At 47.2% G+C, this 13,341-nt stretch overlaps 1 protein-coding gene across 2 annotated transcripts in view; it reads left to right on the top strand.

Annotated features, from left to right (window-relative positions):
- LOC110521024 (transmembrane protein 266) overlaps positions 1–13,341 on the top strand; it is a 73,598-nt gene that overhangs the window by 57,024 nt on the left and 3,233 nt on the right. For both annotated transcript variants that reach the window (XM_021598466.2, XM_036975547.1), the window contains 5 exons: positions 670–743; positions 2,461–2,517; positions 5,450–5,588; positions 6,456–6,571; positions 8,811–9,003. In XM_021598466.2, coding sequence (XP_021454141.1) covers positions 670–743; positions 2,461–2,517; positions 5,450–5,588; positions 6,456–6,571; positions 8,811–9,003 — 579 coding nt within the window. The remainder of the gene's footprint in view (positions 1–669; positions 744–2,460; positions 2,518–5,449; positions 5,589–6,455; positions 6,572–8,810; positions 9,004–13,341) is intronic.

Raw genomic sequence — 13,341 nt, forward strand, 5'->3', positions numbered from 1 at the left:
ATCTCTCCTCTCTATGATATCAGCCTCATTAGTAAGCACAGTGTCAGGTGGTCTAATGCCACTGTGACCCATCTCACATGGAGATGACCTCATCTGCATCCTCTGGCTCTGGGGAGGGAGGTGTCCTCATCTATCATGGGGATAAGGTCAGGAGTCATCACCTCTATGGTGTCACAAGCTCTATAAAGGATGATACTGTAGGGCCTCCATCATGTCAATGTGGATGTATTTTAATGCATTCAAGTCTTTACAAGTCCCTGGAGGCAGATTTAAGAGACGGGACAGTTGGGAGGGAAGGATAAATGAATTGGGTGATTAAGGTTGTCTGTCTGCTGGGTGAATGTACGGAGAGAGGGAGGGATGGAGGAAGATGAATGGACTGATGGACAGATCAGTGAACACAGCAAACAAAGACAGATGGGAAGGGAGGTGGCGTGTGAAGAGGAACAGGAATGCTGTAGTTGACAGCCAAATGCAGTATGATGCTGGCCACAATTAGGCGGATGAATAGACAGGCATTCAGACAAACCTGTGCATATGCGCGTGCGTGTGAATGTATGTGTCCTTCCCTGTATGTCTGTGATTGTGTGTCCGTCTCCAGTATTTAACAAAGTATCTGAACCTCTAAATGAATCTCTAAATGTTGTCTATTCTGTGCTGTCTTCATAGTTAACAACGCGTTGCTGTTTGCCAGCATTATCCACTGGATCAGCCTGGTCATTCTGTCTGTGTTCTTCACTGAGGTGAGCCCCTCTCCCTTCTCTCTCCCCCACTGGATCAGCCTGGTCATTCTGTCTGTGTTCTTCACTGAAGTGAACCCCTCTCCCTTCTCCCTCCCCCACTGCATCAGCCTGGTCATTCTGTCTGTGTTCTTCACTGAGGTGAGCCCCTCTCCCTTCTCTCTCCCCCACTGGATCAGCCTGGTCATTCTGTCTGTGTTCTTCACTGAGGTGAGCCCCTCTCCCTTCTCTCTCCCCCACTGGATCAGCCTGGTCATTCTGTCTGTGTTCTTCGCTGAGGTGAGACCCTCTCCCTTCTCTCTCCCCCACTGGATCAGCCTGGTCATTCTGTCTGTGTTCTTCACTGAGGTGAGCCCCTCTCCCTTCTCTCTCCCCCACTGTGGCAGCCTGGTCATTCTGTCTGTGTTCTTCACTGAGGTGAGCCCCTCTCCCTTCTCTCTCCCCCACTGGATCAGCCTGGTCATTCTGTCTGTGTTCTTCACTGAGGTGAGCCCCTCTCCCTTCTCTCTCCCCCACTGGATCAGCCTGGTCATTCTGTCTGTGTTCTTCACTGAGGTGAGCCCCACTCCCTTCTCTCTCCCCCACTGGATCAGCCTGGTCATTCTGTCTGTGTTCTTCACTGAGGTGAGCCCCTCTCCCTTCTCTCTCCCCCACTGTGGCAGCAGGCTCACTTACAGCTGATGCAGCCAAGGGTTGATTTAATGCTATAGTGTGCAGTATGAGACAAAGGTGAGCTAGAGAGGTGCAGTGGTGTATCCTGATTACAACACCCTATTAAAGCCTGCCCTTTCCCCCATCAACACATTATCGACTTATTAGGGTTTCGTGAGATCCAGCAAGGTCTAAGCAAGTAATTTATTCATTAAAAAAACTAAGGGAAAAACAGCTAACTTCCAGTAATTCTACACATTTTGCCAATGGACAGGAGAAAAATCTGTCAAATGTAAGAACGGTAGCTATTTCTTTTGCTCCTCATGTTTGTTCACTGCATTACAGCCTCCTCTCTTTCACTCATTCCAATACAATTTGCCCTTCACATCTTGCTATGAGTGTTGGTTCCTCTTGATATATTGTGTCAATCCTCAACACAAACACTTCATGTCAAGTGCAGATAGAGCTTTTCCGCTGCACCGTAGATTTGAACTAACATTAGAGACTCAGGTAAATCGTATTGATTACCGTTTCCTCAGACATAGCAGCACTTATCTTAGTTATTCCCTGTTCATCAGTCTGCTGCTCCATTTGGTCGAGAGATGTGTTTCAGTTATCAATGAAAGCTAACCTTTAGTGATTCATGTAACTATTGGATGTGGCAGGGCAGCTTCATCTCAGGGGAAACCCTGAATCTGTGAAACGAAGAGAAAAAGAAGAGAAACATGGAAAAATCGAGGAAAAGAAAGGAGAGTAGTGCAGTAGCTTTCTGCAGCCCCTGCTGAGTCAGCTCTAGCTAGTGCAGGGTGCTGTGTGCATCTCTAATTGTTTGGATGAAATCCGACCGCTGTGGTAGTGAACTGAATTAATATAATGTCATTGATGAATTACCTGTGGATAGATGAAAGAAAACTGAATCACAACCTCATTTCACTTTTTCTGAGACATTAATGTTTTTAGGGGGATGTTTACATCTAAAGGATTAAATGAATTATATCGCTATGGTTCTCTCCATCTCCCTTTTTTCCCTATCTCTCCCTCCCCCTCTTTCTTTCCCTCCCTCTCTCAGACGGTGTTCAGGATTGTGGTGCTGGGGATCTGGGATTACATTGAGAACAAAGTGGAGGTAAGCTCCCTGGAGGGCCATTAGTCCTGAGGTGGGGCTCTGAACACCCCACCACTTCCACTGCAATGTCATTCTCCCAATGTCAGACCTCAGCCTGGAAACCACCCACAGACCTGGAGGAACAAACTGTATGGAACACTCACTGACACTGGGAGATGTTCATGTTTTTTCATTCACATATTTTTCAAAAAAAGGATGTCTCCATTGTCTGCTTGCTAATTGTAACGGCTGTCTTGGGTGGAAGAAGGAGAGGACCAAAGCGCAGCGTGGTTAGTGTTCATCTTAATTTCATAATAATCAAAAACTGAACACTTCAAATACAAAACAGCAAAAGTGACAACCGAAACAGTTCTATCTGGTGCAGACACACAAAGACTGAAAACAACCACCCACAAACCCCACCCGCTACCTAAATATGGTTCCCAATCAGAGACAATGACTAACACCTGCCTCTGATTGAGAACCATATCAGGCCAAACAAGAAACCCAACCCAGAAACACAAAACATAGAATACCCATCCAACTCACGTCCTGACCAACTAAAACAAAGAAATAACACAAGAACTAGGGTCAGAACGTGACAGTAAAACCCCAAGGTGCGGACTCCGGCCGCAAAACCTGAACCTATAGGGGAGGGTCTGGGTGGGCATCTGTCCGCGGTGGCGGCTCTGGCGCTGGACGTGGACCCCACTCCACCATAGTCTTAGTCTGCTTCTGTGGCCTCCTAGGAACGGCGACCCTCGCCACCGACTATGGCCTGGGAACCCTAATAAATGGGCCCACAGGACTGAGGGACACCTCTGGAGTGAAGGATGCTTCTGGACTGAAGGACGCCTCTGGACTGAACAAACTCCTCCGGACTGAGGGGCAGCTCAGGACTGAGGGGTAGCTCAGGACTGAGGGGTAGCTCAGGACTGAGGGGTAGCTCAGGACTGAGGGGTAGCTCAGGACTGAGGGGTAGCTCAGGACTGAGGGGTAGCTCAGGACTGAGAGGTAGCTCAGGACTGAGAGGTAGCTCAGGACTGAGAGGTAGCTCAGGACTGAGGGGTAGCTTAGGACTGAGAGGTAGCTCAGGACTGAGGGGTAGCTCCGGCTGACTGGCGGCTCTGGCAGCTCCTGGCTGGCTGACGGCTCTGGCAGCTCCTGGCTGGCTGACGGCTCTGGCAGCTCCTGGCTGGCTGACGGCTCTGGCAGCTCCTGGCTGGCTGGCGGCTCTGGCAGCTCCTGGCTGGCTGGCGGCTCTGGCAGCTCCTGGCTGGCTGGCGGCTCTGGCAGCTCCTGGCTGGCTGGCGGCTCTGGCGGCTCAGGACAGACTGGCGGCTCTGGCTGCTCAGGACAGACTGGCGGCTCTGGCTGCTCAGGACAGACTGGCGGCTCTGGCTGCTCAGGACAGACTGGCGGCTCTGGCTGCTCAGGACAGACTGGCAGCTCTGGCGGCTCAGGACAGACTGGCGGTTCTGGCGGCTCAGGACAGACTGGCGGCTCTGGCGGCTCACGACAGACGGGAGACTCTGGCGGCTCAGGACAGACGGGAGACTCTGGCGGCTCAGGACAGACGGGAGACTCTGGCGGGCTCTGGACAGATGGGAGACTCTGGCGGCTCTGGACAGACGAGGCGCACTGTAGGCCTCAAGGCGAGTGCGAGGAGCAGGAACAGGGAGTACTGGGCTCTGAAGGCGCACTAGCGGCCTGGTGCATGATGCCGGAACTGGTGGTACCGGGCTGGGAATACGCACCTCAGGGTGAGTGCTGGGAGCAGGAACAGGGCATACTGGACTCTGGAGGCGCACAGTAGGCCTGGTGCGTGGTGCCGGAACTGGTGGTACCGGACTGGGAACACGCACCTCTGGGCGAGTGCGGGGTGCAGGAACAGAACACCCCGGGTTGTGAGGGTACTCTGGAGACCTGGTGTGTATAGCCGGCATCAATTGTTTCGGAACATTAACACGTCTCAGGATGAGTATTAGGAACTGACACGTGGCATCAGACAGCTAAAACGCTCCTGAATGCTGTGCATACTACGCCAAACCAACAGCTCTCTCTCTTCACTCTCCTCCAATTTTGTCAACAACTCCTCGAATGTCTCATAATCTCCCCTCCATTCACTCTCCTCCAATTTGTCCAATAACTCCTCAACATTCTCAGACTCACACCTCAACTTCGCCGACTGCTCTGATTTCATCCTCGGCTCCTTACGGTAAGCACGGGAAGTTGGCACAGGTCTCCTACCTGGCTTCGCCACACTCCCTGTGTGCCCCCCCCCCAATACATTTTTGGGGCTGCCTCTCGGGCTTCCAGCCGCTCTGCCATGCTAGCTCCTCATAATGCCGCGCCTCTGCTTTTGCTGCCTCCAGCTCTGCTTTGGGGCGGCGATATTCCCCTGGCTCTGCCCAGGGTCCTTTGCCGTCCAACTAGTCCTCCCATGTCCATTCCTCCTTCTTGCGCTGCTCCTGCTGCCGCTGCCTGTTACCGCGCTGCTCCTGCTGCTGCTGCCTGTTACCACACTGCTTGGTCCTTTTTTGGGGGGTTGTTCTGTAATGGTTGTCGTCTGGAGATAGAGAGGACCAAAGCGCAGCGTGGTTAGTGTTCATCTTTTTAATGGAAAACTGAACACTTCAAAAACACAAAACAACAAAGTGACAACCGAAACAGTTCCATCTAGTGCAGTCACACAAAGACTGAAAACAACCACCCACAAACCCCAACAGAAAACAGGCTACCTAAATATGGTTCCCAATCAGAGACAATGACTAACACCTGCCTCTGATTGAGAACCATATCAGGCCATAGAATAGCCACCCAACTCACGTCCTGACCAACTAAAACAAAGAAATAACACAAGAACTAGGGTCAGAACGTGACACTAATATTATTTGTTTGTGTGTGTGGTGTGTTCCTGTCTGTGTGTGTGCATGCTTGTGTGTGTGTGTAGGTGTTCGATGGTGCAGTCATAGTGCTGTCGCTGGCCCCCATGGTGGCCTCAACGGTGGCCAACGGCCCCAGCAGCCCCTGGGACGCCATTGGCCTCATCATCACCCTGCGCATCTGGAGGATCAAGAGGATAATCGACGGTGAGGTTGGGAGGACCACAGGGGGTGGAGGAGGCATTGGGTGCAGTTTCCTCTGTATCATGTCCTTTACTGTCAGGTTGCAGAGATGCAGCAATAATATTTCTGCAGCTCCACCCCTATGGATGACATCATCATCCCAATCTGCTTTTTACTGAGCTTTACAGAGCATTTTTTGCCATGCTTATTACAAACTGCAATCAATACTTGCTTTACAACACAATGACAAATACATACATAATCTGCTACAGATACACACGTTGTACTGACTCTAAATTGATTATTTTACAAGGATATTACGCCCTCTTGTGGTGGTTCTGTCTTCAGCTAATGATTAGCACAAATACATTTGGTTAACCCCATGCTTCAACCTATGTATTTATAACCACTATGCTGCATCAGTTGGGCTACAGGTGATATTGCTTATTGTTAAATAACACACCATCCTGATAATATGGACCAATATGTTGTTAGGCAAAATATTTTGGGGGGGAGGGGGGTATATTTTAAGGGTGTCCCCATAATTTTATTTTAATTATTTTGCAGTAGAAAAGTCACCAGGGCTGCGTTCAGTACGATAAAGTGTAATGCAACGTTCAATTAAACGGAAATTGTGCCTTTCTGAACGACCAGTTGAAAAAACAGGGAGGGGTTGGGTTGTGGGTTCAAATTGCACCGCTGCCCTTCAAATACGTCAGTTATTGCTTCAAGCCACACTCTGCCACACCCACCAAATGGAGCAAACGTAGGCTACCTCAAAGCCTGTTCAAATCAAATCAAATGGGGCCTACTACAGATATATAAAATAAAGTTGTATCAGTGTGAATGCTTTTACCCCTACATTGCAGTCTGTCCTGTGTTCTGTCCCAGCCTACGTGCTGCAGGTGAAGGTGGAGATGGAGATGGAGATCCAGCAGTATGAGAAGGCCAAGGCTGTCAGGGAGGAGCAGCTGGAGAGACTTACCCAGATCTGCCAGGAGCAGGCAGTATGTTCACACACCTCCTACATACTGACCCTGCCTGTCATACACATCTCCAACCAGCAGAAGGCAGCAACTTGCCAAGAATGAAAAGACGTTCATTTCCAATACCTTTTGTATAGATTTGAGAAAACAAAACATTCAAATCCAAACATTTATGTGCAGAATAACCAAACATTTCATCTGAGTAGGGTCACACTGACCCTTGAACACATAAATACATTACCTATCCATAGGAGGAGCAAGTATCAGGTCCTGTATTCAGTCAATGTTTCACAAGTTCCTGTTATTCCCATCCTGGCGTTTACATTCAGAAAAAGGACCCAGTCACATTTGTACACATATGTAATATAGCAAAGCTTGACTGAAGAGGGCATTCGGTGCATTCAAAAAGTATTCAGACCCCTTGACTTTTTCCACATTTTGTTAGTTACAGCCTTATTCTAAAATAGATTAAATTGTTTTTTTCCCCTCATCAATCTACACACAATACCCCATAATCACAAAGCAAAAACAGGTTTGTAGAAATTTTAGCAAATGTATTTAAAAAAATAAAAAAATAAAAAGGAAATATCACATTTACTTAAGTATTCAGACCCTTTACTCAGTACTTTGTTGAAGCACCTTTGGCAGCTATTACAGCATTGAGTCTTCTTGGGTATGACGCTACAAGCTTGGCACATCTGTATTTGGGGAGTTTCTCCCATTCTTCTCTGCAGATCCTCTCAAGCTCAGGTTAGGTTGGATGTGGAGCGTCGCTGATCATCTATTTTCAGGTCTCTCCAGATATGTTCGATCTGGTTCAAGTCCGGGTTCTGGCTGGGCCACTCAAGGATATTCAGAGACTTGTCCCCGAAGCCACTCATGGGTTGTCTTGGATTTGTGCTTAGAGTCATTGTCATTGTGCTGTCGGAAGATCAACATTTGACCCAGTCTGAGGTCCTGAGCAGTCTGGAGCAGGTTTTCATCAAGGATCTCGCTGTACTTTGCTCCGTTCATCTTTCCCTCGATCCTGTCTCCCAGTCCCTGACACTGAAAAAACATCCCCACAGCATGACGCTGCCACCACCATGCTTAGCTGTAGGGATGGTGCCAAGTTTCCTCCAGACGTGACACTTGGCATTCAGGCCAAAGAGTTCAATCTCTGAGAGTCCAGGCTTTTTTTCTGCAAACTCCAAGTGGGCTGTCATGTGCCTTTTACTGAAGAGTGGCCTCAGTCTGGCCACTCTACCATAAAAGCCTGATTGGTGGAGTGCAGCAGAGATGATTGTCCTTCTGGAAGGTTCTCCCATCTCCACAGAGGAACTCTGGAGCTCTGTCAGAGGGACCATCGGGTTCTTGGTCACCTTCCTGACCAAGGCCCTTCTCCCCCGATTGCTCAGTTTGGCTGGGAAGTAAGCTCTAGGAAGAGTCTTGCTGGTTCCAAACTTCTTCCATTTAAGAAAGATGGATGCCACTGTGTTCTTGAGAACCTTCAATGCTGCGGAAATGTTTTTGTACCCTTCCGTAGATCTGTGCCTCGACACAATCCTGTCTCATAGCTCGACGGGCTATTCCTTCGACCTCATGGCTTAGTTTTTGCTTTGACATGCACTGTCAACTGTGGGACCTTATATAGACCGGTGTGTGCCTTTCCAAATGTCCAATCAATTGAATTTACCACAGGTGGACTCCAATCAAGTTGTAGAAACATCTCAAGGATGATCAATGGAAACAGGATTCACCTGAGCTTAATTTCTTATTGCAAAGCCTCTGAATACTCAAGTAAATAAGATATTGCTGTTGTTTTATTATAAATTAGCAAAAAATTCTAAAAACCTGTTTTCACTTCATCATTTTGGGTTATTGTGTGTAGATTGATGAGGATTTGTATTTATTTAATCCATTTCAGAATAAGGTTGTAACGTAACAAAATGTGGGAAAAATCAAGGGGTCTGAATACTTTCCGAATGCACTCTATATGTAATGTATGTGTTCAAAGATCAGTGTGACACAACCCAGGGTTTGTCAAGAGACCAGATGTGTAGCTATTTGATTAAGTACAGTGGGTGGCCTTTAGCATGGTGGATGGATATGAGAGCCAGAGCTCTTAAAGGTTATTCAGGTGTTTCTGTGTAAGGATAACACATGTACTGTATGCATCTCTCTCTCTCTCTCTCTCTCTCTTCATCCATCCATCCATCCATCCATCCATCCATCCATCCATCCATCCATCCATCCATCCATCCATCCATCCATCCCTCAGTTTGAGATCAGGCAGCTGCGGGCCCATCTGGCTCAGCAGGATTTGGACCTGGTAGCAGAGCGAGAGGCTGCCATGCAGATTCACCATGTGTGGGGCAAGCAGAGCAGTATCTTTCAGGAGGTGGACGGCCTAGCCCCTACGGGCCCCGAGCAGCGCAGCCAGGCTAAAGCCAGGGAGGCAGCAGGCCATAGAGGTACCACACCCTGATCCTATATCCACACCAATTACTGTAGTATTACTTCAGAGCACAGCAGATTGCCTTATTGAGATAGAACCCTATGAGACTGTTTTCTCTCTATGGACTGCCTGCTGGCTGTGGTTTCTAACCAAAGAGGGTTTCTCTTGAAGCCAGGGAAATAGATAGATGCTCTTGCCATGTCACATCAGATTTTCCATGCAAAGTGGTTGAATGAAGAGAGTGCTCTGTGCTTTGGGTCATGTAGTTGTTACAGAGTGTTTGAAAATATGTGCTTAGTTCACCTTGAAACCCCCAAAAAATAAACATCGAACAAAACTCACCATATTCCAGGGAGGATATAATTGACAAATCAAACTTTATTTGTCACATGTGCTGAGTACAACAAGTGTAGACCTTACAGTGAAATGCTTACTTACAAGCCCTTAACCAACAATGCAATTTTAAGAAAAATACGTGTTAAGTAAAAAATAGATAAGTAACAAATAAGAAATAAAAGTAACAAATAATTACAAAGCGACAGTAAAATAACAATAGCGAGACTATATACAGGGGCTACCGGAACAGAGCCAATGTGCGGGGGCACCGGTTAGTCGAGGTAATTTGTTATGTACATGTAGATAGAGTTATTAAAGTGACTATGCATAGATAATAAACTCGAAAATAGCAGCAGCGTAAAAGGGGGCGGGGGGCAATACAAATAGTCTGGGTAGCCATTTGATTAGCTGTTCAGGAGTCTTATGGCTTGGGGGTAGAAGCTTTCCGTGCAGTAGCAGAGAGAACAGTCTATGAGTAGGGTGGCTGGATTTTTAGGGCCTTCCTCTGACACCGCCTGGTATAGAGGTCCTGGATGGCAGGAAGCTTGCCCCCAGTGATGTACTGGGCCATACGCACTACCCTCTGTAGTGCCTTGCGGTCGGAGCCCGAGTAGTTGCCATACCAGACAGTGATGCAACCAGTCAGGATGCTCTTGATGGTGCAGCTGTAGAACTTTTTGAGGATCTGAGTACCCATGCCAAATATTTTCAGTCTCCTGAGGGGCAATAGGTTTTGTCGTGCCCTCTTCACAACTGTCTTGGTGTACTTGGACCATGATAGTTTGTTGGTGATGTGGACACCAAGGAACTTGAAGCTCTCATCTCCACAACAGCCTAGTCGATGAGAATGGGAGCGTGCTCTGTCCTCCTTTCCTGTCCACAATAATTTCCTGACTTGATGACGGAGAGGTTGCTGTCCTGGCACTACACAGCCAGGTCTCTGACCTCCTTGCTATAGGCTGTCTCATTGTTGTCGGTGATCAGGCCTACCACTGTTGTCTTCAGCAAACTTAATGATGGTGTTGGAATCTTGCCTGCCCAAGCAATCATGAGTGAATAGGGAGTACAGGAGGGGACTGAGCATGCACCCCTGAGGGGCCCTTGTGTTGAGGATCAGCGTGGTGGATGTGTTGTTACCTACCCTTACCACCTGAGGGCGGCCCGTCAGGAAGTCCAGGATCCAGTTGCAGAGGGAGGTGTTCAGTCCCAGGGTCCTTAGCTTAGTGATGAGATTTGAGGGCACTATGGTGTTGAATGCTAAGCTGTAGCCAATGAATAGCATTCTCACATAGGTGTTCCGTTTTTCCAAGTGGTAAAGGGCAGCGTGGAGTGCAATAGAGATTGCATCATATGTGTATCTGTTGGGGCGGTATGCAAATTGGAGTGGGTCTAAGGTTTCTGGGAAAATGGTGTTGATGTGGGCCATGACCAGCCTTTCAAAGCACTTCATGGCTACAGATGTGAGTGCTACGGGTCGGTAGTCATTTAGGCAGGTTACCTTAGTGTTCTTGGGCACAGGAACTATTGTGGTCTGCTTGAAACATGTTGGTATTACAGACTCAGACAGAGAGAGGTTTATATAATGTCAGTGAAGACACTTGCCAGTTGGTCAGCGCATGCTCGGAGTACACATCCTGGTAAACCGTCTGGCCCTGCGGCCTTATGAATGTTGACCTGTTTAAAAGTCTTACTCACATCGGCTACGGAGTGTGATCACACAGTCGTCCGGAACAGCTGATGCTCTCATGCATGTTTCAGTGTTACTTGCCTCGAAGCCAGCAAGTTTGCAAGCCCTGCCACATCCGACGAGCGTCGGAGCCGTTGCAGTACAATTCGATCTTAGTCCTGTATTGACGCTTTGCCTGTTTGATGGTTCCTCAGAGGGCAATGTTGGATTTCTTATAAGCTTCTGGGTTAGAGTCCCGCTCCTTGAAAGAGGCAGCTCTAGCCTTTAGATCAGTGCGGATGTTGCCTGTAATCCATGGCTTCTGGTTGGGGTATGTACGTACAGTCACTGTTGGGACAGTGTCATCGATGCACTTACAGTGCCTTGCGAAAGTATTCGGCCCCCTTGAACTTTGCGACCTTTTGCCACATTTCAGGCTTCAAACATAAAGATATAAAACTGTATTTTTTTGTGAAGAATCAACAACAAGTGGGACACAATCATGAAGTGGAACGACATTTATTGGATATTTCAAACTTTTTTAACAAATCAAAAACTGAAAAATTGGGCGTGCAAAATTATTCAGCCCCTTTACTTTCAGTGCAGCAAACTCTCTCCAGAAGTTCAGTGAGGATCTCTGAATGATCCAATGTTGACCTAAATGACTAATGATGATAAATACAATCCACCTGTGTGTAATCAAGTCTCTGTATAAATGCACCTGTACTGTGATAGTCTCAGAGGTCCGTTAAAAGCGCAGAGAGCATCATGAAGAACAAGGAACACACCAGGCAGGTCCGAGATACTGTTGTGAAGAAGTTTAAAGCCGGATTTGGATACAAAAAGATTTCCCAAGCTTTAAACATCCCAAGGAGCACTGTGCAAGCGATAATATTGAAATGGAAGGAGTATCAGACCACTGCAAATCTACCAAGACCTGGCCGTCCCTCTAAACTTTCAGCTCACACAAGGAGAAGACTGATCAGAGATGCAGCCAAGAGGCCCATGATCACTCTGGATGAACTGCAGAGATCTACAGCTGAGGTGGGAGACTCTGTCCATAGGACAACAATCAGTTGTATATTGCACAAATCTGGCCTTTATGGAAGAGTGGCAAGAAGAAAGCCATTTCTTAAAGATATCCATAAAAAGTGTTGGTTAAAGTTTGCCACAAGCCACCTGGGAGACACACCAAACATGGGGAAGAAGGTGCTCTGGTCAGATGAAACCAAAATTGAACTTTTTGGCAAAAATGCAAAACGTTATGTTTGGCGTAAAAGCAACACAGCTCATCACCCTGAACACACCATCCCCACTGTCAAACATGGTGGTGGCAGCATCATGGTTTGGGCCTGCTTTTCTTCAGCAGGGACAGGGAAGATGGTTAAAATTGATGGGAAGATGGATGGAGCCAAATACAGTACCATTCTGGAAGAAAACCTGATGGAGTCTGCAAAAGACCTGAGACTGGGACGGAGATTTGTCTTCCAACAAGACAATGATCCAAAACATAAAGCAAAATCTACAATGGAATGGTTCAAAAATAAACATATCCAGGTGTTAGAATGGCCAAGTAAAAGTCCAGACCTGAATCCAATCGAGAATCTGTGGAAAGAACTGAAAACTGCTGTTCACAAATGCTCTCCATCCAACCTCACTGAGCTTGAGCTGTTTTGCAAGGAGGAATGGGAAAAAATTTAAGTCTCTCGATGTGCAAAACTGATAGAGACATACCCCAAGCGACATACAGCTGTAATCACAGCAAAAGGTGGCGCTGCAAAGTATTAACTTAAGGGGGCTGAATAATTTTGCACGCCCAATTTTTCAGTTTTAATATCCAAATATCCAATAAATGTCGTTCCACTTCATGATTGTGTCCCACTTGTTGTTGATTCTTCACAAAAAAATACAGTTTTATATCTTTATGTTTGAAGCCTGAAATGTGGCAAAAGGTCGCAAAGTTCAAGGGGGCCGAATACTTTCGCAAGGCACTGTATTGATGAAGCCAGTGACTGATGTGGTGTAATCCTCAATGCCATCGGAAGAATCCCAGAACATATTCCAGTCTGTGCTAGCAAAACAGTCCTGTTTTGCTAGCACAGGAAAAGACTACAGGAAAAGACTTGGAAATTACGCTAGAACAACAGGCTGATAGAGGCCTAGCAGTGTGGGACCTCTGAATCTGAGACCTAAGTGCTATTGGAGTGCTGTTTTGAATGAGTAGTGCTGTTTGGACAATATCCTCTGTGTAAATATACCTGTAAACAATACACCAAGAGATTGGTTTAATATGATGAGCCACTTTTGTATGAAGACTATGGCATCGAACTTAATCTGGAATTCAATCAGATC

This window comes from Oncorhynchus mykiss, chromosome 1 (genome assembly GCF_013265735.2).
Source record: "Oncorhynchus mykiss isolate Arlee chromosome 1, USDA_OmykA_1.1, whole genome shotgun sequence".
NCBI classification, from domain to species: Eukaryota; Metazoa; Chordata; class Actinopteri; order Salmoniformes; family Salmonidae; genus Oncorhynchus; species Oncorhynchus mykiss.